This window comes from Podarcis gaigeae, assembly GCF_964106915.1.
Source record: "Podarcis gaigeae genome assembly, chromosome: 17".
Taxonomy (NCBI): Eukaryota; Metazoa; Chordata; class Lepidosauria; order Squamata; family Lacertidae; genus Podarcis; species Podarcis gaigeae.
Window position 1 is genome coordinate 27,080,183 of NC_139694.1, and position 26,984 is coordinate 27,107,166.

At 45.8% G+C, this 26,984-nt stretch overlaps 1 protein-coding gene across 1 annotated transcript in view; it reads left to right on the forward strand.

Moving 5' to 3' along the window:
• The window catches only part of ADAMTSL1 (ADAMTS like 1), a 257,653-nt gene that overhangs the window by 182,969 nt on the left and 47,700 nt on the right, over positions 1-26,984 (forward strand). The window contains exons 16-19 of the mRNA XM_083718246.1: positions 6,518-6,728; positions 11,754-11,933; positions 16,545-16,698; positions 19,447-20,590. Of these exons, the coding sequence (XP_083574372.1) occupies positions 6,518-6,728; positions 11,754-11,933; positions 16,545-16,698; positions 19,447-20,590 (1,689 nt within the window). The remainder of the gene's footprint in view (positions 1-6,517; positions 6,729-11,753; positions 11,934-16,544; positions 16,699-19,446; positions 20,591-26,984) is intronic.

The window sequence follows — 26,984 nt, forward strand, 5'->3', positions numbered from 1 at the left end:
ACGATTTGCTACGAGGTAGGCGAAAACCAAGTATCTGGTGCCAATTTGCCAAGTGGAAAAATTCCTACTAGGCCCCTCAACGGCGACCAACCAAGGTCCATAGCAAGGTCAAGGAACAAAACCTTATAGGGCGGGAGGGTGGGAAACAGGAATAGCTGGTAGGTGGCAAAAGAGGGCGATCCCCAGCCGTGCCTGCCTTAAATAGGGCAGGCCATGCCCCCAGAGCCAGCCGATTGGCTGGCCAGGGGGTGACGCGACCAGGAAGTCCCCCAATTGTGCGGGGGCTGGGCCGTGAAGCCCGCAATCCCACCTCCTCTGCAGGGCGGAAGTGGCTTTGCCAAGTTTCTTCACATTTTTGTTTCCCATTATTCATAGTTTCAGGAACTCCTAATCTGTGCCCCACGCAGTGAGTTCCATAACTGCAACCTCAGGTAGCAGTGGCCTGTGTGTGGCCAGTGGACCCATGGAGCCACCTTCCTGACACCAGCATTGCTGCAGCTTACCTGGGCAGGGCGGGAGGCAAGGAAACAGTCAGGGATGTGTGGCCATACCACCAAAGCCAGCCTGGTTGTACTGCCCATGCAAACCAAACCTCACTGTTACCCTGCCTCTCCCCATTCAGGAAGCTGCAGCAAGAGGGTGGCTCCACATCTCTGGGCCAGCAGGGGGATACTGTAGATAGTTCAGGTCCACATATGCAAATAAGGGATCGAAAGTGATGTTCAGTGATTGGATAGTTACAGAAAATGGTTACTGTTGCACTCTAGTGGAGCTCTATATAAGCAGGCTGGCTGAACCCTTCAGTTCAGTTCTGTTCTGGCCTGTGAATAAACAAGAGCTGTTTGCATAATCGCTGTGTCGTCTGATATGTTCACCTACAACTTAACAGGGGCCTTCCTAAGTTTGTTCTGAAGAGGCAAGGCGCGGCCACACAGGAGGGGCCGATTGGTAACTCACAGCACCTGGTGGCAAGATCTGGGAAAGGATATAAGGTCAGCATTTCCCTTCAGCTCTTTGCCACAGCAACACGCTCCTTGCCTTGCTGCGTTTGGTTCCTTGACTCCTCGGACCCCTGCCTTCGTGACTCCTTGATCCTCAGATCCCTGCCTTTGTGACTCCTTGCTTCTTGACCCTCGAACCCTTGACTTCTTGACTCCCAGCTCTCTGATACTCAGACTCTTGGCTTCCCTACTTCTGGCTTCTGGACTCCCGTTCCTGCTCCCACCCCGCCATCTTGCCCCCGGTCCCGACGTCCCCAGCCAGGACTTTGTTTGCCCATGAACCAGACTGTGACAATCTCTGCCTGGCCATGCAATCTGCTCCAGTTCTCGGGGAAGAACCTTCTGGATCTAGACTGCTTCCACCCACCGAGGCAGGCCGCTGGCTCATTCTGGATAGGAAGGAAGACAAGAGGGTTTGCTTTGCTTGAGCCTTGAGCAGCTAGGTCTATTTGAGCTGTAGCATGCCTAATGCAGGCATAGGCAAACTTGGCCCTCCAGATGTTTTTGGCCTACAACTCCCATGATCCCTAACTAACAGGACCAGTGGTCAGGGAAGGTGGGAATAGTAGTCCCAAAACATCTGGAGGGCCGATTTTGCCTATGCCTGGTCTAGTGTTTCTGCTCCTCTTCTCATCTTGGCTCCTGGGTGGTTCTCCAGTCAGGCCTTTCTGGTGTGCCTTTTCCCGACTGCTCTTTGCCTGATTGCTCTCTGGTCCTGATTCCCTGTCCCAAACTCCAGACTCTCTCCAGGCTGCTGCCTACAGCCCAGACAGAGCTGACCCATAGCAATGAGTATTCAAGATGCCTTGGGTCTTTGTGTCGTAGCTACAATTCTATGGGAAGGAGCCAAATGCACGCAAGAAACAATCCTTGTAGAGATGCTCAGGACAGAACTAGCAGAGCAGCTTGGAAGACATTTGACTGCTGCTTTAAACGGAATTCCAGGGTCTAGTTATCTGACTTTTCCCCATAAGGGCTAGAGAAACATTCTGCATGACAGCACTCCGTCATACTGCAAGTTTGTCCTCTTCTACATGTGATTTAGAATCAGGAGAAGGACCTTGCAGTCCCATGATAACATTGGTTCACACCATGAGTTTCACTTGACATTATGGCAGAGAAGAGAGTTCGCCCCTCTGCCTTCCTCTCTTCTTGGAACAGTGGATTGAGCGCATTTCTGTTTTTCAACCATCTAAAGACCGTGCGTAAGCAAAGAGCCTTCTGCTCCTGGCCTTTTGCACACTTGTAGAAGCTGAAACCCTTTTAGATAGCTGCTTGTGGTTAAAAGACATAATAGCATTCCAGCAGTTATGTGGCAGGTCTGGAGATGTGCTTAGTGCTTTCAACAGTTGCCCATGGGGGGTAAATGAGTGGCTTCTAGCCAGCTCCTCCTGTAGGTTTGATTTATCTGCATGCCAAATTTCCATAGGAAACAATGGCAAAGAACCACCGTTCTTCTGCTGCTGCTGCTGCTGCTGCTGTTCCTGGTGCTTCTTAGGGTAGCAAAGAGACTACTGCAGACCACAATCTGGCAGCCGTTCGTTGTGGGTTTATAAATTGACAATTTGGAAACAGAGGTCAGAGCCAAGAATTTTAAGTTGGTCTTTCATCTAGAGAAGGTCTAGCGTTCCCTATGCTTTTGCAGAGTTTTAACTACAACCACTTACTAAAGGTAGAGTCATACCACCTGATCATCTGCTTCCTCCTCCTTCTCCAGTCACTTTGCATCAGATAATCTCTCTTGCACACTTGGTTCTGAAACATGCTAGGCTTGCACAACCAAACTTATATGCCTGCGACCAGTTAGAAGATTGGAGCTTACTGTGCAAAAAACCACAATTTTGTGGATCCTCCCTTTCACTGCAGTTTCAATCGAACATAATTTTTGTTCAAAGATTTGCTCCTAAAAATCCTCATTCATGTGCATGTTTATGATGGAAACAGAAGGAAAACTGGTTACGATGCGTTACAGTCATGCCTACTACTTCGCTAAATCAGGAAACTGTTTAAAAGTCCCCCTTTCTTTCTTCGATTTCAGCTCTACTTAGAAAAAAAACAAACATTTTAAAAGGCTACAGGATTTATTTTCATCCAAAGTTAAAAAATAGGATATTTTTTAAAAAAACTTGCGAACTTTTATTATTAGTATTAAAGAAGCCAAATAAAGGATGCATTCCTTCTTATGGCCTGCTAGGCTGCTCATTGCCAACATGAATGCTGAGCATTTATTCCATGGATAAACAATGAGCTGCTGGAGGTAACTGGAAAACCTCCCACTCCAGAAGAATAAACTTTGGCAAGTGTAGCAATAAGCTCTGCATTGAAATAGACCTCCAAAGAAGAGACAAAAGGCAGGGTTTTATTTTGGGTTTTGGGTCTTGTTTTGTTTTTTACCACCAAGTACTCTGAATACCTCTAAGGTGTGCCAAGCACAGAGAGTAGCCGATATGTCATTATTAATTCTGACTGACAACTTCGTGGGACCTGTAATTCAAGGTTCGTGTATCAAGCAGACTTGCTCTGAATTAGATTAAACGGCAGCCGGGTGCCATTGCTGTCCCACAGAAAAGTGGTGATAGCAGCCCCCTCGTTTATCATAACTTAGGCAATGCTCATAAAGTCCCTTGGCCTTCAAATAGCCTTATTAAGGTCAGTAAATAAGATTCTGGGAGAGAGCTGGTGTATATTCACAGGGCTGCCTCTCCAGGATACTCTGACATATGCTAGGTCCGGTGCTATTTTTCTAGCTGAACGCCTCCCTTGTCCTCATATACAGTTGTACCTCGGGTTACAGCCGCTTCAGGTTGTGTTTTTTCAGGTTGCGGACCGCCAAAACCCGGAAGTACTGGAACGGGTTACTTCCAGGTTTCGGCGGTCGCGCATGCTCAGAAGTGCAAGATCACGCTTTGCGCATGCACAGAAGTGCCGAATCGCAACCCGCTCGTGCACAGACATGGGTTGTGAACGCTGCAGGTTGCGAACGTGCATCCCACACGCATCACGTTCGCAACCCGAGCATCCACTGTAATGGCAATGGCGCCCACCTGAGAGGTGCCGGAACTGAGTTGTGACTGAAGCCTTGGCTGGTTCTCTTTGTCTCTCTGGTTCAAGGTGAGCTGCTCTCACACCTTCTCTTTCTGAAGAGGCACAAAAAAAGAACCCAACCCAACAGTGTGAAGTACAGGGAAAGTCGTGCCAATATGACATGACAGTGTGAAGTGAAGAAAAGAAAATAGATCATCATGAGGGTGCAGAACATCATATCAGGATAGCGGGGCAGGGCAGGAATAACTGGGAAAGGGAAGTTCACGAGCATTATGTTTCCTAGGTTCCAATATTTCTCTCGGTCACAATAATTTAAGGAATAGGCAGCTTAAGGATTGTGGCCAACATGGTCCTGTTTAGTTGTGCTCTCTCACAAAAAGCAGCTGTAATCTGCCAATTTCTCATCGAGAAATGGAATAGTTATAGCGCCCCAGATTGACATTGCTAGGCCGAGAACAAGTCAATAGGTTAAAAAAAAACATGGCATTGTGATACGGGTATTCATTGTGCAGTTGTGCCCATGTATGTATATGCACACGGGTGGCGCTGTGGGTTAAACCACAGAGCCTAGGACTTGCCGATAAGAAGGTTGGCGGTTCGAATCCCCGCAACGGGGTGAGCTCCCATTGCTCGGTCCCTGCTCCTGCCAACCTAGCAGTTCGAAAGCACGTCAAAGTGCAAGTAGATAAATAGGTACTGCTCTGGCGGGAAGGTAAACGGCGTTTCTGTCCGCTGCTCTGGTTCACCAGAAGCGGCTTAGTCATGCTGGCCACATGACCCGGAAGCTGTACGCCGGCTCCCTTGGCCAATAAAGCGAGATGAGCACCGCAACCCCAGAGTCGGTCACGACTGGACCTAATGGTCAGGGGTCCCTTTACCTTTACCTATGTATATGCACACCATAATTTTTTGCCATCAGCAACACATTGCAAGGTTAACCATTTCAAATTTAAACCTCAAATCCTGGCCAGCAATATTCAGAATGCAAACACGGTACAATGGAGGATGTATCCTGCTCTGTGCCTGAGTTGTATGCTGGGTGCAATCTGCATCCACCAAATAGACTACATCTGTACTGGAACATTTCATTTTCATTTCACTTTTAATTTGCATACTGCCTTTCTATCTTATTATTCACAAGGCGAAGAAACAACAAAATAGACAGCCAAGGTCACGCACGTTAATAACAATCTGATCCAATTACAAGAAAAAAGCCACAATAACTTTAAAATAAACAACTTATATAAAATAAAGCAATATTCAATAAGCCATTAGAACGTAATGGTAAACAGTGAAATTAAATATCAGCAAATAGTAATTAATTAGTTATTGTGATTAAAGTGTAATCAATAAAAATGGTGGCCAGTCACAATGCATAAAACACCACAAAGTCATGTAAAAGGATCAAGTTGAAAAACAAGGACACATAACTTATAAAATTATTTTAAATATATATATCCCTGAGCTCCTCTTCTCTCTTCCCAGCTGCTTCTGCAGGTCTCAATGTCATGTTCTGGGAGAGGCTCCTAGGGCTGGAGGGTGGGGCAAAGCAGGCAAAGCCATTGCCTGATGATGATGATAATTAATTAATTAATTAATTAATTAATTAATTAATAATACCCTGCCCATCTGGCTGGGTTTCCCCAGCCACTCTGGGCGACTTCCAACAAAAGATTAAAAATATATTAAAACATCAGATGTTAAAAACTTCCCTGTACAGAGCTGCCTTCAGATGTCTTCTAAAAGTCAGATAGTTGTTTATTTCCTTGACATCTGATGGGAGGGCATTCCACAGGGCGGGTGCCACCATCGAGAAGGCCCTCTGCCTGGTTCCCTGTAACCTCACTTCTTGCAGGGAGGGAACTGCCAGAAGGCCCTCGGCGCTGGACCTCAGTGTCCGGGCTGAAAGATGGGGGTGGAGACGTTCCTTCAGGTATATCTGACTGAGGCCGTTTAGGGCTTTGAAGGTCAGCACCAACACTTTGAATTGTGCTCAGAAATGTACTGGGAGCCAATGATGAGCAGAAAGTCTCTCTCCCCTCACAGTTCTTCCTCTGGAGCAGCTCTCTTATGAAGACTCCCAGTCCGATGGCACAGTAATACCATCCCCTGGGGAGCTGCACATGTACCACCTTCCCAGATTCCACAGCCTTTCTCAAATAACCAGTAGACTCCTTTTTGTGTTTGCCTCTGTAAGCAGCCCTCCTGGGTTTGTGTAAAAACTTCTGCATGACTGGATCTAGGTAAGAGTTGTGACCATTTCTTTTTTGCCTCTGGCCTTGCCCACGGGGGGCAGAGGTGCCCGGAAAGGAATGCAGCCTTCTGCCTCACTCCTGGTGTATAGGATTGTAACATTAGGCATGATCCATTCCAGAGTTTCTCATGCAGAGCGAAAAGGCAGGCAGATTGGTAAGAGGTTTGGGAAACTTGTTTTGATGCAGTGGTTTCCTCTTCGCGGCTTTTCCCCTCAGGTGGGAGACGGGGCAGTGGAGCTCCTGTAGCCTCACCTGCGGCGTAGGACTGCAGACCCGAGACGTCTTCTGCTCTCACCTCCTCTCGCGAGAAACCAACGAGACGGTGATCTTGGCAGACGGGCTGTGCCACAAGCCCCAGCCCATCCAGGTGCAAGCCTGCAATCGTTTTGACTGCCCCCCGTCCTGGTACCTCTCGGAGTGGCAACAGGTAAGTAATGTCTTTCATTCAGTGAACCAAGGCATGAAGTTTCCTCCACTTGCGCAACAAACAGGGAAGATGCAAATTCTGAACCCCATCAAAGATCAACACCAGGGGTAGGCAACCAAAGGCCCATGGGCCAGATGTGGCCCAATCGCCTTCTTAGTCTGGCCCACGGATGGTCCGGGAATCAGCAAGTTTTTATGTGAGTAGAATGTGTCCTTTTATTTAAAATGCATCTCTGGCTCCCTCCCTCTCTAGCATCAGACAGCAAAGAGAGAGAAAACAGGACAATAGATGTCCTTCACGGAACACAATAACACAAACATCCTGTCACCGTCACTTCCCACTTTGTGGAGTCAAAATATACACTGTCATGTGAAAGACAACAATCCCATGACTGCAATCATGGAGCAGGAATTCTAACAGTTTTTACATGAGTAGAATGTGTGCTTTTATTTAAAATGCATCTCTGGGTTATTTGTGGAGCCTGCCTGGTGTTTTTGTCAGGAGCTCGGCCTACACTACCCTGGCAGAGACACGTGCTCAACTGGCATGTTCTCTCCCTCCTGGTCTTTCATTCGGGAGCTTCAAAAGCTTTCTTCAGCCCGAACATCACAGCGACCGATGCCAGCCGACACTGGCACACTTAGGGATCCACAGAGTTTGTGCATCATGCATGACACACCTCAGCAACTCAGCATTTGGGCTAATCTACTTTATTTACATATAAACACACACGGAGCACTGCAACATGGCAGCAAAGAGAGAAAAAACAGGACAATAGTCCTACTTCACGGAACACAATAACACAAACATCCTGTCTCCGTCACTTCCCACTTTGTGGAGTCAAAACATACACTGTCATGTGAAAGACAACAATCCCATGACTGCAATCATGGAGCAGGAATTCTAACAGTTTTTACATGAGTAGAATGTGTGCTTTTATTTACAATGCATCTCTGGGTTATTTGTGGGGCATAGGAATTCATTCATCATTTTTTTCAAAATATAGTCTGGCCCACCACATGGTCTGAGGGACAGTGGACCGGAAAAGGTTGCTGACCCCTGGTAAACACAGTCCCTCATTTCTGCTTTGATTTTGAGGCAAGCCCACTGCCCCCATAGACACCCTCTTTGGCTGCCCCACTGACATGGGGTAAACCTCGCTCTGGGAAGTTCATTGTATCTACTGCCGTTTTTTGCATGAATACAATATTTTAGCTACAAGCACTACCACTCTTCTTCGCTGTGGCTTTTGAGTTCCCATAAGGAAAGATGGCCCAAATTAGAATTTTATTTATTTATTTAATAAAGCTTTAATGTTCTTGGCAGAAGAACTCCTGAGATAACCATCAGCATGTTTAACATTTTGAGTGATTAAAAATACATCCTTATAAATTCAAGTCTTTATTTTTAAAACGTTCCATATTTGGGATAAAGCTGTGAGGGTGTTTACCTTGTTTTGAGGGGTTATCTCCTCTCCTCGCCTCCCACCCAAAAGAAAATGGTATCAGAATTCATTTTTATAAGCCCCGGTAAACATCTCTTTTGCAGAAAGTGGCTGCAAAGGGTTGCATCAATAAATCTTTTTCTATCTTCGCTTTACTGCTGAAGGGAAGGGACTTTTAATAGAACAAACCGTGGCTCACTTTTCAGAATATCTATTAAAGTTCCTTGGGCTGACATGTCCCAGAACATTTTTAAAGGCTTCTTTCCCCTCTCCTGCCCCTTCAAAACTGTTTTTTCTCCCAGTATTTTTGGAAGAAAGGGGGGGGGAACCTTCTGAATGCAGCAATTAGAATGCTTTAGGATCCAACAGTAACCATTAAAGTTTTGGAAAGCATGATTCCTTTTTCCTTCTGCATCTGTTTGGTCTCAATGCCTAACAATGCAAGTGAACAATTCCAAGTAGAAAATAACTGCTTACGACATATTATCTTGTCCATAGAAGGAAGTTATAATCACTGTTAATTTTGGCACATTTCAGACAACTGGTGAATTAGTGCTCTGTGAATGACAGTCCACATAATGCAGCATTTCAGTAGTGAGGCTCTTGCCCTGCTGTATACAATATGTTGTTACTGTCACTGTTTTTTAGTCGCTTTGCTTACAAAAGTTTAAAGTTGTAAAGCTGTTGGGTGTTTATTTACCTTTTGCTGTTGCGAATACAGTGGAACCTCGGCTCCTGAACGCCTTGGGAGCCAAACGTTCCGGCTCCCGAATGATCGGAAACTGGAAACGATTGTTCCGGTTTTTTAACGTTCTTTGGAAGCCGAGCGTCCGGCGCGGCTTCTGATTGGCTGCAGGAAGTTCCTGCAGCCAATCAGAAGCTGTGCCTTGGTTCCTGAACCGTTTCAGGAGTTGAACGTGTTAAGTTGTGGGTGAACATATCAGACGACATAGCGATTCTTCAAACAGCTCTTGTTTATTCACAGGCCAGAACAGAACTGAACTGAAGGGTTCAGTCAGCCTGCTTATATAGAGCTCCAGTACAACATAACTGTAACAATTTTCTAAAACTATCCAATCACTGAACGTCACTTTCGATCCCTTATTTGCATAACTATCTACAGTATCCCCCTGCTGGCCCAGGGTGAGAACTTCAGTACATAACAGAATGGACTCCAGGAACGGATTACGTTTGAGAACCAAGGTTCCACTGTAATTTGTTGAGGTTTTCTTTTTCACAAAATTATGCTTCAGTCGACAGCCCCCTCCTTCATTTCTCCCTCCCATTACCCCTCGTCACATACCCAAACATACTGATGCACCCACCCGATAATTCTAGTTAGTGCATATGCCACAGAGACAAACAGTACAGGGGAGCAGAAAAAGGGGATAAATAAATGTGTCAAAGATACATTAATAGCAACAACAATATAAATAATACAGCTGCAATTCATAATAATGCAAGGGCAAAGAAAGAAAAGAAATCTCATCTGTGTGCCTCCCTTTGTTTACTGCTCTAGGTACTACTCAGCGAATAATTCTAAAAACTAGCCCCAAATAATTTGAAAGCTCCTTTTGTGTTTCACAAAGCAAAACCTGTTTGTGTGTTGTATGTGTGTTTTGTTTGGTAGATTGGATAGCGAATTATCTATGCACACACACCTGTGCGTTAAAACACCTTTATGGGAAACTGTAGCATCCTCAACAGGCTCGTCAACAGGCTCATCACAGCTATCTGCCAATCACCCATTCCCACCACCCTTCTGAGTAATACCCCTCCCCACCTTCTCACTATATAGAAGGGTCTGGAAACTTCTGTTTCAGTGTATCTGAAGAAGTGTGCATGCACACAAAAGCTCATACCAAGAACTAACTTAGTTGGTCTTTAAGGTGCTACTGGAAGGAATTTTTTTTGTTGTAGCATCCTAAAGCATCAGAAAGAGCCTGTTGTGGATAGGTCTATCTCCCATATCATGTCAGCCCCTGTCAGACATTTTGTAAATGATTTAGCTATAATGTCAAAGGGACTGTAGGGACAAGCACGCAACGCGACTCCTCCTTCATACCTGTTTTCATTGCCTTCCAACTCACGGTTCATTTTGCACATTGTCATATGTGGGACATAGAGCTAGTTCACAAGTGGAGGCTTAGGCATCACTTTTATTTCTCACTGCTTGCTGGCCTTGCAGTTGAATATGTGCACGGACTCCATTGAGTAGTTCTCTCACTCGCTTGATCTCACGCTCTTTAATTGGGAACCAAAAGGGATAATAACCAAGATTGTAGGAAGTTTTTTATCAGAGGAAATATGAATGTGATAAGTCATCCCGAGGATCAGCATACAAATCACTAATTGATATTAGCCAATAGACAGGTGCAAATAGAATAATAATAATAATAATAATAATAATAATAATAATAATAATAATATAATTTTATTTATATCCCGCCCTCCCCAGCCGAAGCAGGGCTCAGAGCAGCTAACAACATTAAAATGATACAACATTCTAAAATCATTTCATTATAAAATCAATTCAAATCAGATTAATTGCAACCATTGGGCTAGAGTTCTGTGAGGATTGCCACCAAAGAAGGGGGTCAGGCTGTGCCCTGGCCAAAGGCCTGGTGGAACAGCTCTGTCTTGCAGGCCCTGCGGAAAGATGTCAAGTCCCGCAGGGCCCTAGTCTCTTGTGACAGAGTATTCCACCAGATCGGAGCCACAGCCGAAAAAGCCCTGGCTCTGGCTGAGGCCAGCCTAACCGCTCTGTGGCCCGGGACCTCAAAGATGTTTTTGTTTGAAGACCATAAGATCCTCTGTGGGACATACCAGGAGAGTATGGAACCAGTTTCAACTTACTTTTGGGAACCTAACATGGTACCTTGGATTTTGGACTCCAACTCCCATCAGCCCCAGCCAGTATGGTGGAAGTTGCAGTCCACAACATGGGCACCATATTCTTTAACCTGGTGGTTTGTGCATAAAAAGAAATGCTAGAAGCAGGGCCTCACTGGCCTCATTGGGTCAAGTGAATCTAGTTCCCTGCCTGCCTGCATGAATGTATGCAGGAGAAGATTTAGCTTAAAGAGGGAGGGAGATGTGGTTCATTAGAAATTAATCTAACATACTTACATTGACTCCAGTAACCCTCCCCTTTTATTTTTGGAAGCAGTGCTCACAGCAGTCACCAAGAGTCATAAAAATAAAGGACTATGTGGTTTAGTAGTTTATTATATTAACCTTGCAAACCAATTATTTAGGGAGCTGTGGATTGAAGACCCAGGGTGTAGCTTTCCCATGAATTAAAATTTGGTGGGGCTGGTGGATTAGACTGTGGAGTTAGGCTGGGCCTGGTGTTGAACAGAGGGTTTTCTGAGCAAAGAGAGCGCCAAAGGACAGCTCCACTTCTGCTGTTTGTTTAACTTACACTCTTCTCACAAGTAGGCTGTATGTAATGGCTGCCATCTCACATGCAGTCAGGTCGCTCCCATTCACTTCAGTTGCGATTCAAGCGACCTGATGCATGGCGGTTGCTGCAAATGTCCGCAAGCTCTGAGGCCTCTGCCGCTTCTGTTGTCCTCCAGTGTTCACAGACGTGCGGGGGTGGCCTTGAGAAGCGGGAAGTGCTCTGCAAGCAGCGCATGGCCGATGGGAGTTTCCTGGAGCTTCCAGAAACATTCTGCTCCACTTTGAGGCCCGCCTCCCAACAAGCCTGCCAAAATGAGGACTGCCCCCCTGAGTGGCTTCTTTCAGACTGGACGCAGGTATGAGGTAGCAGTAGAAAACAAAAACAAACAAACCGCAGCCTTGGGTGTCTCTAGCACTGGGTAGCCAATGTGGTACCCTCCAGATGTTTGGGACTGTGAATACCAGTAATATATCTGAAGGAGCGTCGCCACCCCCATCATTCTGCCTGGACACTGACGTCCAGTGCCGAGGGCCTTCTGGCGGATCCCTCACTGCGCGAAGCCAAGTTACAGGGAACCAGGCAGAGGGCCTTCTCGGTGGTGGCGCCCACCCTGTGGAACGCCCTCCCACTAAATGTCAAAGAGAACAACTACCTGACTTTTAGAAGACATCTGAAGGCAGCCCTGTTTGGGGAAGATTTTAATGTTTGATGTATTTTAATATTCTGTTGGAAGCCGCCCAGAGTGGCTGGGGAAGCTCAGCCAGATGGGCGGGGTATAACTAATAAATAATAATTATTATTATTATTATTATTATTATTATTATTATTATTATTATTATTACCATCAGCTCTAGGCAGGATAACACAGGAAGTTGTGGGCATCTAATGAAGCAGAATGCTGGAGGATTCAGGATGGATAAGAAAATTCATTGCATAGTTGAACAATGGCACTCGCTCCTCCACAGGGACACCAACTTCAGGGGGCCCTGGAGGCCCAGGAACCCACAGAAAAAAAATTCTCTGGGTGCCCCGCTTCCATACCCACCCCCGCCTCTGTGCACTGGCTGCCAGGTTCAAAGTCGTCTTCTTCTGTGTCCTCCCTGGGGGGCTCTTGGGCAGATGGCTGCCCCCACTCTTCCTCATCCAGCCAGCCCCTGACATCTAGTTTTGTCCCCATCCTCTTCCCTGATGAGTTCTTCAAGGGCAACACTGAAACTAAGGAGAAGGGAGCTGACTGGCAGTGCCAGCCTCTAGACAGGTTGTAAGGAGAAAAGCAGGTAGATTGGGGCTAACCGAAGGCAGGCTGAGGTTGGTTGGGCAGTGCATTTGCCCTCAGTGACCAGCCTTCACTGAATGGATGGGGTCAGATAGGTCTCCCTTTTCCCATGATGTTCTTCCTGAAAGTTGTGAGGTGTATTCTCCTAGTAGCCCTAGTACACCTGGCTGGTGGTAGAGACCCCAGTGTGCTTTGCTGAAGGGATGCTGTGTGTTGACATTTCCATTTGGAACATCTTTGCAGAACCTCCATAATAAGAGTTGGAGATGGTGGCTTGTAAATTCAGAACTTCACTATGTGCATTCTAGGTGGCAGGTGAGAGAGTGAGTGACAGTTCGTCCTGGTGCTCAGGTTATTCACACAGAGGTACAAATTCATTGGTTGCTAGTTCATTGGCTCTATACTTATGCAAAACCAGCCTCGGTCCAGTATACCTGAAGGAGAGTCTCCACCTCCATTGTTCAGCCCAGACACTGAGGTCCACCACTGAGGGCCTTCTGGCGGTTCCCTACCCTGCGAGAAGCTAAGTTACAGGGAACCAGGCAGAGGGCCTTCTCGGTGGTGGCACCCACCCTGTGGAACGCCCTCCCACCAAATGTCAAAGTGAAAAACAACTACCAAACTTTTAGAAGACATCTGAAGGCAGCCCTGTTTAGCTTTTAATGTTTACTAGGTTATTGTATTTTAGTGTTTTGTTGGAAGCCGCCCAGAGTGGCTGGGGAAACCCAGCCAGATGGGCGGGGTATAAATAATAAATTATTATTATCATTATGGGGTCTGCCTTTCATCGGAACCAGGTGCGCTGTGGGCAGCTAGAGGAGACAAGAGCAACAACTGGAATGAAGTTTGCTACAGCTGCCTTTCTGCATTGCCTTGTCTGCAGCAGAACACCTGTGTGTGCTGCAGGAGGGTTCAGAGCGTGTTTCAGGGAATGTGATCCATTGTAGAAAAGCTTTTTTGGCCAAACGGTTGTGCTGTGTGAACTTAGAGCACACTTTGGAGAGGGCGTGGCGCTGTGGGTTAAACCACAGAGCCTAGGTCTTGCCGATCAGAAGGTCGGCGGTTCGAATCCCCACGACGGGGTGAGCTCCCATTGCTCGGTCCCTGCTCCTGCCAACCTAGCAGTTTGAAAGCACAACAGGTACAAGTAGATAAATAGGTACTGCTCTAGCGGGAAGGTAAACGGTGTTTCCGTGCGCTGCTCTGGTTCACCAGAAGTGGCTTAGTCATGCTGGCCACATGACCCAGAAGCTGTGCACAGGCTCCCTCGGCCAATAAAGCGAGATGAGCGCCGCAACCCCAGAGTTGGTCACGACTGGACCTAATGGTCAGGGGTCCCTTTACCTAACCAGCACCTCCCCTGTAACACTGCAGAGAAAGACTTTTCTGTCCTTTCTTAGGCTGCGTACACATTACCAGTTTAAATGCAGAGAAGTCCTTTTTTCAATTCTGATCAAAGCTGGTTTGAGGGGAATGAATCAAAATGCAGTATTTCATTTGAAAATGTAGGATAGATACGGGTGGTGGTGAATACCATGAGTGCATGGCTTCCTAGACCAGCAGTGTAACCTAACATGTGTACACAGCCTTATCTTCTCTCTAAGGAACCACCTGACAAGCCTCGTAATATAGAATACTCAGGCTGCAAAAGGGCACCTGCCAACTTCAATAAACACTTTGTAGGAGAGCATTTGCGTAAAGCACTGCTCTAGTCTTGTTTAATGATCCACAACCAAACACATCTGCACTTTGGGTTTGACATTGTCGAGTGATTGCAGAGAGAGAGAGGCTTTCAGGTAAGGGATGTCTGGAGCACATAATAATAATAATAATAATAATAATAATAATAATAATAATAATAATTTTTGCAACCCGCCCAACTGCCTGGGTTGCCCCAGCCACTCTGGGCGGCTTCCAACATATATAAAAGCATATTGCTTAATCCTAAAACCAAGTAGGTGTTCTTCTCCTTGCCACTGCCAACCCCTCTTTCACTCAAGGAGAAAGTTAATAGCTTCGTCGATGAAAGAAACCCGTCGTGCCAGGATGTGTTTGTGTGCTTGTGTGTTGTAGAGGAAGCTAGGAAGCTTAACTAATTGATAATAATCTATCCTGCCAAATAAATAGATTGTATAAGGCAATCTGCTGCTAAAACATGCCCCCAGTATGAGGCTAAAGCAGGCATTCTACCCGCCCCCCAGGCAGTCATTTTGCTCATCAAAGTGTACATAAAAACCTACACAACTTTCTGCATAATGGCATTTATATTATTTTTCAAAAGGGGGCTGTTTTCTTCTACACCAGAGAACGTTTTGGTGTGTCTCTCCCACCCCCCTTTTTTACACCTATAACCATCCTTGCACGAGTATTAGAAAGTTATATTTTAAAGCCCAGATTCAACAAGAGCCATTTATTTATGTGGTGCACACACAGCAAGGGCAAGCAGAGAAAAACTTGGACCCAGATAATCACAGCTGCTACTGGATCTGCACATAGAGTTTATAATACTGCATCTGTAACCATGTGCACAGGGCTCAAAGGAAGGAGAGCCCCTTTGCTCAAGAATGCAGGTCCTTCATTGGAGATGAGATGGGCCCTTCCATCTGTCTTACGATTTAGATAGCTCTTGGTTATCTGCGGCCACAGCTTTTGGTAATTATTAATACCCGTGCCTTACTTGCCACATGCCCACCCTGCCTTGTGCAAGGCTGAATCTGAACTGGGGTCCATGTGAGCATCATGTCTGCTTGCTCCCACTTGCTGTTGCCATGTTAGTCATCAGCCACTTCCAGGAACAGCACCGCAAGCAAAAAACATAAGGGACAGCATTGGAGTTCTTTGCAGATGTTGGCAAGAGTGCAGGCCTGTTAAGTTGCCTGCATATGATTTACACCAAAGCGATCCTGTGTATTCCATAGTCTGCCCGTTGGAGTACCTAACTTTTCCTGAAGACAGGATGGTGAAAAGTGAAGGAATGGGAATCTGTCTTCTTATGCCGGCATGGGTAGGATTTCCCATGTTCAGATGGCTGCAGGGAGGCAGTTGTGACTATGCATGCTTGGTTTGAACAATAGCCACATAATGTCTTCCCATATTATTTTCCCATTTAATCCTCATTTACGGCTTCCATGGAAAATCCAGTTGTTATGTACTGAGCTTGGATCCTAGAACAATAGGCAGGTAGGATCCTAGAATGCAACAACCGGATTGGCCTGCAGGAACAGCCCAATCAGGCTCCAGGAGGGAAGCAGAATCAGCCAATCGCAACCCATTGTGTAAATAATGTATATAAAGCCTGAGGTTTTGGGGAAATTCATTCACTGTTTACAAGCAGCAATAAAGAGCATGAAATCACTACGCGACTCTGAGTATATTTCACCAATTAAAACAAACAACCAAAACCATGAACAGTGCATCTGGATTAAAGTGGTGGGTGGAGACAGAGAACACCATTATCACAAGGTTGATGTTTTGTGGATACTGTGAAAACCTTACATGTATGAGCATTACCAAGTCCACAAAAATCTGCAAAGGGGAGTTCCCTTATGTACAGAGTAATCACCCTAATATTTTAAAGCATAGTGGCCACAGGAAGAGATTATAGTCCGTGCACCCAGCTGCCTCCAGCCCTTTTCTCTGCACCTTTTTGTCTTTTAACATGTGACCTAATCAGCTCCTTTTTGTGCCTAGTGTTCTGTGAGCTGTGGTGAGGGAATCCAGAAGCGAAATGCTATTTGCAGGAAAATGCTAAACACCGGGCTTTCTGCCATCATCAATTCATCGCTGTGCCCGCCCTTGCCATTCTCATCGTTGGTCAGGCCATGTGCAGTAGCAACCTGTGCAAGTGAGTATAGAAAAGCAACTGGGGTGAGTGGGAATTCTGAGGGTTTGTGACATCTCTGTGACCAAACAGGAGTTTGTAGAGCCCTTTACTCGGTAACAATTTACTGCAAAGCACCTGGAAGTTCGGGACACGGGTGGCGCTGTGGGTTAAACCACGGAGCCTAGGACTTGCCGATCAGAAGGTTGGTGGTTCGAATCCCTGCGACAGGGTGAGCTCCCATTGCTCAGTCCCTGTTCCTGCCAACCTAGCAGTTCGAAAGCATATCAAAGTGCAAGTAGATAAATAGGTACCGCTCCGGCAAGAAGGTAAATGGTGTTTCCGTGTGCTGCTCTGGTTCGCCAGAAGCAGCTTAGTCATGCTGGCCACATGACCCAGAAGCTGTATGCCAGCTCCCTCGGCCAATAAAGCGGGATGAGCACCGCAACCCCAGAGTCGTCCGCGACTGGACCTAATGGTCAGGGGTCCCTTACATGCCTCACTGGTTATAATCAGACTTAATTTGAACTAACTGCATCCACACTTTCACCCAACTCGCATTTTGATCTTATTGTGTACTGGTTAATCCTTCCCTCTGCCCAGAAGCTGTATGCCGGCTCCCTCGGCCAATAAAGCAAGATGAGCACCGCAACCCCAGAATCAGTCACGACTGGACCTAATGGTCAGGGGTCCCTTTACCTTTACCTTTTACCTGGAAGTTCAGCAGGGGCTGAACTCAATCAGCACAGTGGATTGTTTGCCCTCTAGATCCCATTCATAAGACTTTCCCATAATAGTTTGCCTGTCTTCCTTAAAAATCAGGTAACAAGTTGAGAAAAGGCCTTAATGACTAGTTGATGCACACACAGAAATCTGAATCAATGGCAAGATGGCTTGTGACACAGTCCATGGTCTACCCTGGGAGTCTGCAAATATAGATGTGGGTGAATTATGGACCAAAAAAAGAGAGAGACCTTATTGTGGCTATTGCTGGACTGTAGCTGTCACCATCCCTGATATTTGGTTGTGCTGTCTCAGGGTTTGATTCAGCGAGAAAAGGCCCCCTAATCACTTTGGGGCAAATGGAGTCCATGTTTTCAAAATGATAAAAGTTTCATAAGAAAGTTGCTATTGCAGTTGTTTTCAATTGTGCCTGAAATTCCCAAGGCTTGTTTGTTTTCCATGAAGAAGATATAGAAGGGTGGGGGTCCCTTTCCAAACAGTAATAATCGGGTTCAGCATTCCAGAGGTTTATGGGTGATGTTTAACAGTGTCCCTCATTGGCAGAACTGTTCCACCCATCCCTTGTACCCTCAGTGCGCCCCCCTCAAAAAAATATGGGAGGGGGGAATCAGGAAATGGTGGGTGTCGCCCTATGTGTTTAGTATAATGTCATTTAAGATTAGTACGCTACTCGTGTATCATAACTTTTGCCTGAAAAATGGAGAAGTACAGTGAGAAGGAAAGAATTGGGGGCCTTGTTTGTATAAGTTTGCAACAGCTGTGATTTATACATGGATGGGCCATTCATAAATGCTACATTGGGATTTGATTTCTAAGTGCAAAATGTAACATTATTTTCAAAATCCATGACCCAGTCCTCATATTCTTTTCAGTTGTCTGGCACAGAGATCTGAACTGCAGGGACCCACATAACTAATGAAGTCTAATATTATCCACCGTGGGGTTTTCAACCCGCTCAAACTAGATTTGTTCTGCTTCACATTACACCCTTGAGACTCCACAGCATTTATTCCTCCTTGCTGCTCTCAGCTGTGGGGCCTCACAGGGCTGAAACGATGAACATTTAACAAGGGGAGTTCCCCTTTTTCTTTCGCACCTTCCTTGTATTCATTAGATGGGCTCCTTCACAGAAAGACCTTCAGCAACAGGACGTGCATTGCTGTTTTCTGATTTGGGGGAGGGGCTGCAGCTGCCACCCACCTATTTGCTGTAAATCATAATAGCTAAAATAACAGCCAGTGCCAAAAAGAAGCTGTTTATTTTGTTTGATGAGGTGCAAACGACATTTCTGGACAACACTGAGGTGCTACTGAAAATGATATCTCCGTGCTGATTTCCCTTCCTCTCTCCTAGATTAGAGTGTAGTGCCCCATGCCATGATATAGTGCAGGCATCCCCAAACCCGGCCCTCCAGCTGTTTTGGGACTACAACTCCCATCATCCCTAGCTAACAGGACCGGTGATCAGGGATGATGGGAATTGTAGTCCCAAAACAGCTGGCGGGCCGGGTTTGAGGATGCCTGATATAGTGCATTACCCCATGATATGTCATTCGAGCTCCTGTTGCTCTGTCCTAGCTCCTGCCAACCCAGCAGCTCGAAAGCACACCAGTGCAAGTAGATAAATAGGTACAACTGCAACGGGAAGGTAAACGGCGTTCCTGTGCGCTGCTCTGGTTTCACCAGAAGTGGCTTAGTCATGCTGGCCACATGACCTGGAAAGCTATCTGTGGACAAACTCTGGCTCCCTTGGCCTGAAAGTGAGATGAGCACCGCAACCCCATAGTCGCCTTTGACTGGACTTAACAGTCCTTTACCTTTACCTTTATCATGTCATGCTCTCTTTGGCCCTCCCTGCCTCCTGCCACAGCAGCAGCCAATGTTGTGGAGTAGAACAGCATATCACAGATGAACTCGAACAAAATGGGAGAGAGGGAATAACCCAATTCTAGTTTCCACCCGAACTTGCTAGGCTGAGAATGGAGAGATGATGTGGTTCCATTTCCAAACATTATTAATTACATTTCAGGACACCAGAGGCCATCTCACAAGCAAACCCCTCTGATCATGGCTCAAAAGAAAGTCTTCATCCAAACAAGGAAACAGAGAAAGCTGCACTTCGTGGTTGGCGGGTACGCCTACCTTCTCCCCAAAACCTCCGTCATCCTCAGGTGCCCCGTGAGAAGGTTCCGGAAGCCAATGATCACATGGGAGAAAGATGGCAAGCGGCTCATCAGCTCGGCTCACGTGACTATTGCTCCGTATGGATATATGAAAATTCATCGGTTGAAGCCCTCCGATACAGGGACTTACACCTGCACAGCAGGGCTGGCTCGGGAGCATTTTGTGATTAAGCTCATAGGAGGCCACAACAAGCGCATGGCCGCCTTGTCACTTGGGATGATGAAAGAAGAAGAAGCCACAAGGAAGGCCAGCTTGAATGAAGCTTTGCACGCCCAGGAGAAGCATCAGAACGGAATCCTCTTCAACGGAAGCAAAACTGAGAAACGGGGACTTCTTACTGACCCTAGCAGCCGGTACGATGATATTGTCTCCAGGCTTTTGGAGTATAGAGGCTGGCCTCGCGACCACCCAGAGCCATGGGGAGCTCAGGACTCTGCAGAGAGAAACATCTCTTCCGAGGAAGATCAAGGCCAGGAGTACACCCTTCCTTTCACGATGGTTGCCAATCAGGATCGTTTGGACGACATCCTGAGAAACTTGTCCCAACAGCCAGAGGAAGTTCAGGATGTCTATAGCAAGCAGCTGGTTGCGCAGCTGGCTCACGAAATTTTCAAGAGCCATTTGGAACATCAGGAGTCCCTTTTCAAAACGCAAGGGAGCAGGGTCAGTTCTGCTTCGGTGGAGGTCCCGTTCAGCAAGTATTTTTCCGAGTTCACCAGCTCCTTGAGAACGTCTTCGGCTGAAGCCCACTTGTCCTCATCACCAGAGCTGACAAACGGCTCGCGGGGACCTCATAGAAAGCCTGCCATTCTCAAGAAGATATCTGCGGCCCAGCAGCTCTCCGCCTCCGAAGTGGTCACCCATCTCGGACATACTGTCGTTTTAGCTAGCGGGACACTAAGTGTTCTTCTTCACTGCGAGGCGGTTGGGAACCCAAAGCCCACCATTAGCTGGGCAAAGAATGGAGAAGTTGTGCAGTTCAGCAAAAGGTAACAAATTCTGTTGATTTTACCATCCCAAGGATTAAGCTATGCACTTTTCTGTTTTAGTATTTATCCTTTGATGTTCACAGTTCCTGTTCTGGGGGCACATTTTGCAAGCATGCACACACAGTGTGGAGTAGTACTGTCCATGTGACAACCTCAGGAATGTACAGGTTCATACTGATTAAAACCTGTCTTTGTTATTCAGTGCATGGATCAATACCTTCCCCTATGGAAAGATCAATGGGGAGATCCCCACTGTAGCACAAGAAAACCTGGGGAACTAGAAGCCTACCCTCCACCCTTTGGGGTAGCAGGGTCATTTGGGGGGGGGTTACATTTCTGCCACCACAGTATTTCCTGAGGATCCATCTTCTTTGTTTCATGCCTCCCCTATAGTTCCTACAGCACTCATCCCAGAACAGTAAATTCTGCCCTTGCAAAAAAAAACCAAAAACCCACTGCAGCTATCATTTTGCAGCTATAAATTGTAAAATTTGACACACTTCACTCAGATGGAAGTAGCCAGGCCTGCAAATTCTGGCAGAAAATAAAAAAGCTATAGACTGTTAATATGAATTTAACTTTAAAGATTCCCTGCATGAAATACCTACAACTTAGCAGGTTTAATATATTCTGGAGGGACTCTTGTGACTTTAAATTTCATCCACTTTGGCCAAAAGCAGGGGAAATTATAGCCTTTTAAAAAATGGATTCCTGAGTACAGTAAATGGGGAACACAGAACTTTGTTTAATAAAGAACAACTCAGAACCCTTTTTAAAAAAAAAAAAAAAAAAAAAGCACCCTGATGCCACCTGCCTTCTTTCTGATAGCCTGTCTCTGGCTGATTTTGATTTTTTATTTAAAAATGTAGTTTGAAACATAATAAGCATAGAATCTTTTTAGCAAGATTGATGATTCACAGTGAAAAGGAACTGTTTAATTGTTCGAAGGGCTTAGGGGGTTGTCAAGAACACGGGGGGGGGGGTTAGATTTCAGTCAAGACATGTTCCCTCTCCTATGTTGGCAGGGAGAGAATTGCTTCACCAAGAACGCTACTTCTTCATTTCCGAACTCTTCACGGGCAATAAAACCTGTAGCCTGAACTGTCAAACACCCATCTGTAATAAATTCCTCCGAGTTCTCTGAATGATCAGCATATAGTGATGATTATTTACACACCCAAGTGAAAAATAATACCATTTTAGGTTTGGGTTAAATTGGTGAAGTGAGCAGTCATTATTAACAGCAGCTGCAGCTATATATGGGAAAGTTTCACATGTGATAAAAGATACAGCCCCATCATTTACAATAGCTAAAGTTTCTTCCAGGCCAAGTCCAGCCCCCTGCCCGCTATATAACACAGGCACAACAGAGTAGCACATCTTATGCATTAGCTTTGACTTGTGGCATCCTTGCCAAAAAAGTTTGCTTTCCATTGTTTTAAGGGGGCTTGAGTTGTTGGGAGAGAACACAGTACAAGGCAGCTTCTAATTTGTGCAGAAAACGGGGGATGTTTTTGTTTTGCTTTTCTTTTTAAGCAAAACTCCTTCCTGTGTCGTTTTCTTACGGCTGGCGATATTTGATCATGTATCTGGGGCCTTGTATCCTCGCTTTGCGTTCAGCTGTGTGTTAATTTGTGGCGCTACGCATGCACAGGGTTGGGTGGCCATATGAGAGAGCAGCTTAAGACCTGCTAGTGTGCTCAGAGGCATCTGCAATAGTTGACGTATTTACAAGGCAGCCAACCAAGAATCTGCTGCCAGTACATGTTTCCTCTATGCGTAAGTTATGGGCCTGAGGTTAAATATCCGAGTCCGGTCACCGGGATCAGCCTAGGAAATGAGAAGGCGCACAAGAGTCAACTCTCAGAGCTAAAATTAATTTTAAATGGCTGTTTCTGTCGGGGATCTAGCAAGTTTGTGATTTATCCAAGGTGCAGTTCATCGCTTGCGGTTTAGATACAGAACTAGCTTGCTTGCTGCTCTCCCTTTTCTGCGGCTAGAAGCTCTCCAAGTGCAACGATTTCTGCAATTTGCTAGCATTTGCAGCACTGTTGCTTTTTAAAACAGCATTTTCATTCATTATTATTGTTGTTATTTCCCTGGCAGATGATACATTTGATTTTTACCACTAAAAGCAAAACGTGTGTGACTCTCCCACCCTCAATGTAAGAACAGGAATGTATTTGTTATGAAAAGCACATGCAGTCTTAATCAAGAATAGGCCTATGGTATATATATTTGATTGGACATTGTCCTGTAAAAATATCTCTGGCCTGTAGAGAGTTGCATGCACAGATTTGCATAGCCAGTGGTTACATCCTGTTGGGAAAGTGCCCATAAAGTGATTAATAATAATAATACACACATTCTGTTTGAACTTACTGTGGTGTGGTGTATAGGTACTTGTGTGTGTGTCATGCTTTTAAAAATAAATTGATATTCATTAAGTCCACACAAGGATTAAGCTTGATATCAAGCAGGAGAAAATTCTATCTTGATCCCACGCTGCAAGTAAATGTGCTTGAGTAGTATATGTGCACCAATATAGTGCTTTGTTGTTAGGGAGCAAATAGTTGGCTCCAGGTTTTGGCAACTTCTTGGGGTGAGGTGCTCTCAATAGACTGGAATGAGTCCTGTGAGGAGATACGTGCAACGCAGGGGGTTGGACTTGATCACCCTTGAGGTCCCTTCTAACTCTACAATTCTGTGATTCTCTATTTAGGTAAATAACGTATTTTCCCTCTCGGTATCATCCATAGTAAGGGACGTGGTTGGCGCTGTGGGTTAAACCACAGAGCCTAGGACTTGCCAATCAGAAGGTCGGTGGTTTGAATCCCCGCAACGGGGTGAGCTCCCGTTGCTCAGTTCTAGCTCCTGCCAACCTAGCAGTTCGAAAGCACATCAAAGTGCAAGTAGATAAATAGGTACCGCTCCAGCGGGAAGGTAAACGGTGTTTCCGTGCGCTGCTCTGGTGCACCAGAAGCGGCTTAGTTATGCTGGCCACATGACCCGGAAGCTGTACGCCGGCTCCCTCGGCCAGTAAAGCGAGATAAGCGCCGCAACCCCAGAGTCGGCCACGACCGGACCTAATGGTCAGGGGTCCCTTTAACTTTACTTATCATCCATCGTACCATTTCATACATTTCTTTTTCTTTTTGTAGAGGCAAACTTGGGGTTACTACAAAGAGTACAGTTTACAAATGCATTTGTCCCGTTCAAGTAGCGCATTTTTAGGTGTATGCCTAAAGCATCTCAGATGTACACCTCAAAATGCAACGTGTGAAGCAGTCCTAACTATTTGAGTACTCCTTTTCAAGACCTTGTTCATGACAGTGCTATGCTATTCAGATGCTGAACCAGCAGACACTTACCTGTGTACTAAAAGGGTATTTTGTGCACACAAGTGTGAGTTTTGCAGAGGCTGGTTTCTAAATAGACGTGTAGCGATTACATGCCATCTTGAAGGCTACACTTTCTGGAGGAAGGAATGACCCTCTTCTTTATGGTCTGCTTAAGAAGACCCCGGGCCTCTTTCTATGAAGTCGAAAGCCTTCCTAAATATGTAAGGCCAGATCGCCTCCTACATGTTGCAGAGCAATAGGAAGCTTAACATAGCTTTTGGTGGGACAGAACCTTGTCTGCGTACACACTATACATTTGAAGCACATTTTTACTCCTCAGAGAATTCTGGCCACTGTAGTTTATTAAGGGTGGCTGGGAATTGTTACTCTATGAGGGTGCTGAGAATTCTTTGAGGAGTAAAATGTGCTTGAAATGTGTTTTAAAGGTAGAGTCTGTGCGCTGCCCTTCCCTAGTTTGCTTTCCCCCTCCCCCCCCCAAAAAAAGTATTTGATGGGTGGCCTTAATCTGGTTTGTTTTAGAGTGTTGCCACCCATGGAGCTGTGGGTGAGATCAAATATCCTTAACTTTGTGGTTCATGAGGCAGTAGTTTTCATTCAAGGGGAAAACAAAACAAAAAAAAATCTCATCAGCACATGGTAAGCAACTAGACTTTGATTGCACTCGGATGGGCTTTCTTATTCCAGCTTTCGCATCCTCTTTTGCCTCGGTTACTCCCCCAATTTCTTTTTCTGTCACCATCCTGGCAAAACGATTTATGTAAAACAGCTGCTGCAATTTTCTTCTGAGAAAAGCAACCTTGCCTATAGTCCCCCCCCCCCCATTCAACTTAAGAACGGGTTGAGGAAGTTTCTAGTATTAGCTTTTTTGAAGTGGAAGCTGCAAAATGAGAGAGGGGAAAGAGAGAGAGAGAGAGAGAGAGAGAGAGAGAGAGAGAGAGAGAGAGAGGGAGGGAGGTGTTAGGGCCACCTATAGATTTTCAGAGGCCCAAGCAGGGGGGCATCAATCAATCAAGTAAATAAACAAAAATACTTTAACTAAATGACCAATTGCATCTCAGATAACTTGGTACTTCCCCCTCAATAACATAAAGCCTGTCCCCCTCCTAAAATAAATCCTGGCTATGCCTCCCCAGCTTCTGTAAATTTGGGATTAAAAAAAGTAAAGGTAATGGGACCCCTGACCATTAAGTCTAGTCGCGGACGACTCTGGGATTGTGGCGCTCATCTCGCTTTACAGGCCGAGGGAGCTGGCATTTGTCCGCAGGCAGTTTTTCCGGGTCATGTGGCCAGCAGGACTAAGCCGCTTCTGGCGAAACCAGAGCAGCGCACGGAAACGCTGTTTACCTTCCCACTGGAGTGGTACCTATTTATCTACTTGCACTAGTGTGCTTTCGAACTGCTAGGTGGGCAGGAGCAGGGATTGAACAACGGGAGCTCACCCTATCGTGGGGATTCGAACCACCGACCTTCCGATTGGCAAGCCCTGGGCTCTGCGGGATTAACTCTGGAAAATAGGGACACTTGGAGGGTCTGTTTCTGAGTGCACCCCCACCTATTTTTTTTGCATTTCCCTCTCTCAAAAGGATCCCCCTGATCCCTATAATCTTGGGATTGGGTGCTTTTGCTTTGCATATACAGTGGTACCTCGGGTTAAGTATTTAATTCGTTCTGGAGGTCCGTTCTTAACCTGAAACTGTTCTTAACCTGAAGCACCACTTTAGCTAATGGGGCCTCCTGCTGCCGCCGCGCCACCGGAGCACGATTTCTGTTCTCATCCTGAAGCAAAGTTCTTAAGCCGAGGTACTATTTCTGGGTTAGCAGAGTCTGTAACCTGAAGCATATGTAACCTGAAGCGTATGTAACCCGAGGTACCACTGTATAACTGTTGTAGAAGCTTCCCCTGTTTTGCAAATGCCAGATATTCCCTCGGTTAAAACAGGAGACTATTGCTAGAGAAGCCTGGAACAGATGACAATTTCTAAAGATGATGGATATGTAATACGCTACAAATGTTTTTAATACATAATAATGATTTTGTCCAGTTAGTGGGATGTGGGGATTTTCCCAGCTGCTTGGGAAGAAGCTGGGGCCCCCTTCTGAAGTTACATTTTCCTACTTTTCCTTTGGAACAGTATTAACAGACTTGGCCAGGAAAAGTCCCAAAATGTTTGGAGGTCCAGTCTTTACACTACTTTACTGCAAAGGGGCTGTGTATGAGTTGAGTCACAGACTCATTCCCATCTCCCAGTTTGCAAATATCTGCATCATTGTTATTATTACCATCCTTTTCCTGGCTGCTTCCTTTTATGCTATTTCGAAACGCAAGTAGGCAAGATTAACGTTGGAATTGGCCCATGGGATGTGAAAGATGAGAGATCGCTGCTACTAGGTTCCTTGTGTGGTCTTGGAAAAGTCAACTAGACTCCCTGGATCTTAGTTGTCTGCTTGTCACTTGCAAAGTATGGTTTATCCCAATGATCTCTTGAGTTTGAATAAACTGCATTGCTGTTGTTTACACAGGCTTGCAATTACGCAGGATCACATAGGTGGCAGACACAGAATTCAGATAGTCAGCAAATCAGATAATGAAGAATTCAGGGCTAAACTAGAAATGGCATGCCTTTTTCTCCCAGTGTGTGGTGTTGCTGTTTTAAATGAAAAGCAGCCTAAGACATTCTTCAGGCAAAAGGAAGGAACAGGAAGAGGCTTCTTAACCCTTTTCCTCCCTGCCATCTGTCAACTCACAATCTCACTCCCTTCCAGTTTCTTTCCAGTTCATGAATGTTTTGGGATCCAGGGACAGTGATTTTTTTACCCTTCTTCATTCCCGGTGCTAAGCGGATATATACTCAGGAATCACAAGACATTTTTCCATAGGAAGGAAGGCATCACACAGAGACTCCAGAAACCTGCTACCAATGTGTCCTCAACTGCACACAATAAAGGTTTTCAAGCTGGGGGGTCCTCATAAATTTATCAGGTTCATCTATGAGAAAGTGTTAAATGGTAGAAAATCTTCCCTGAAAGAGTTT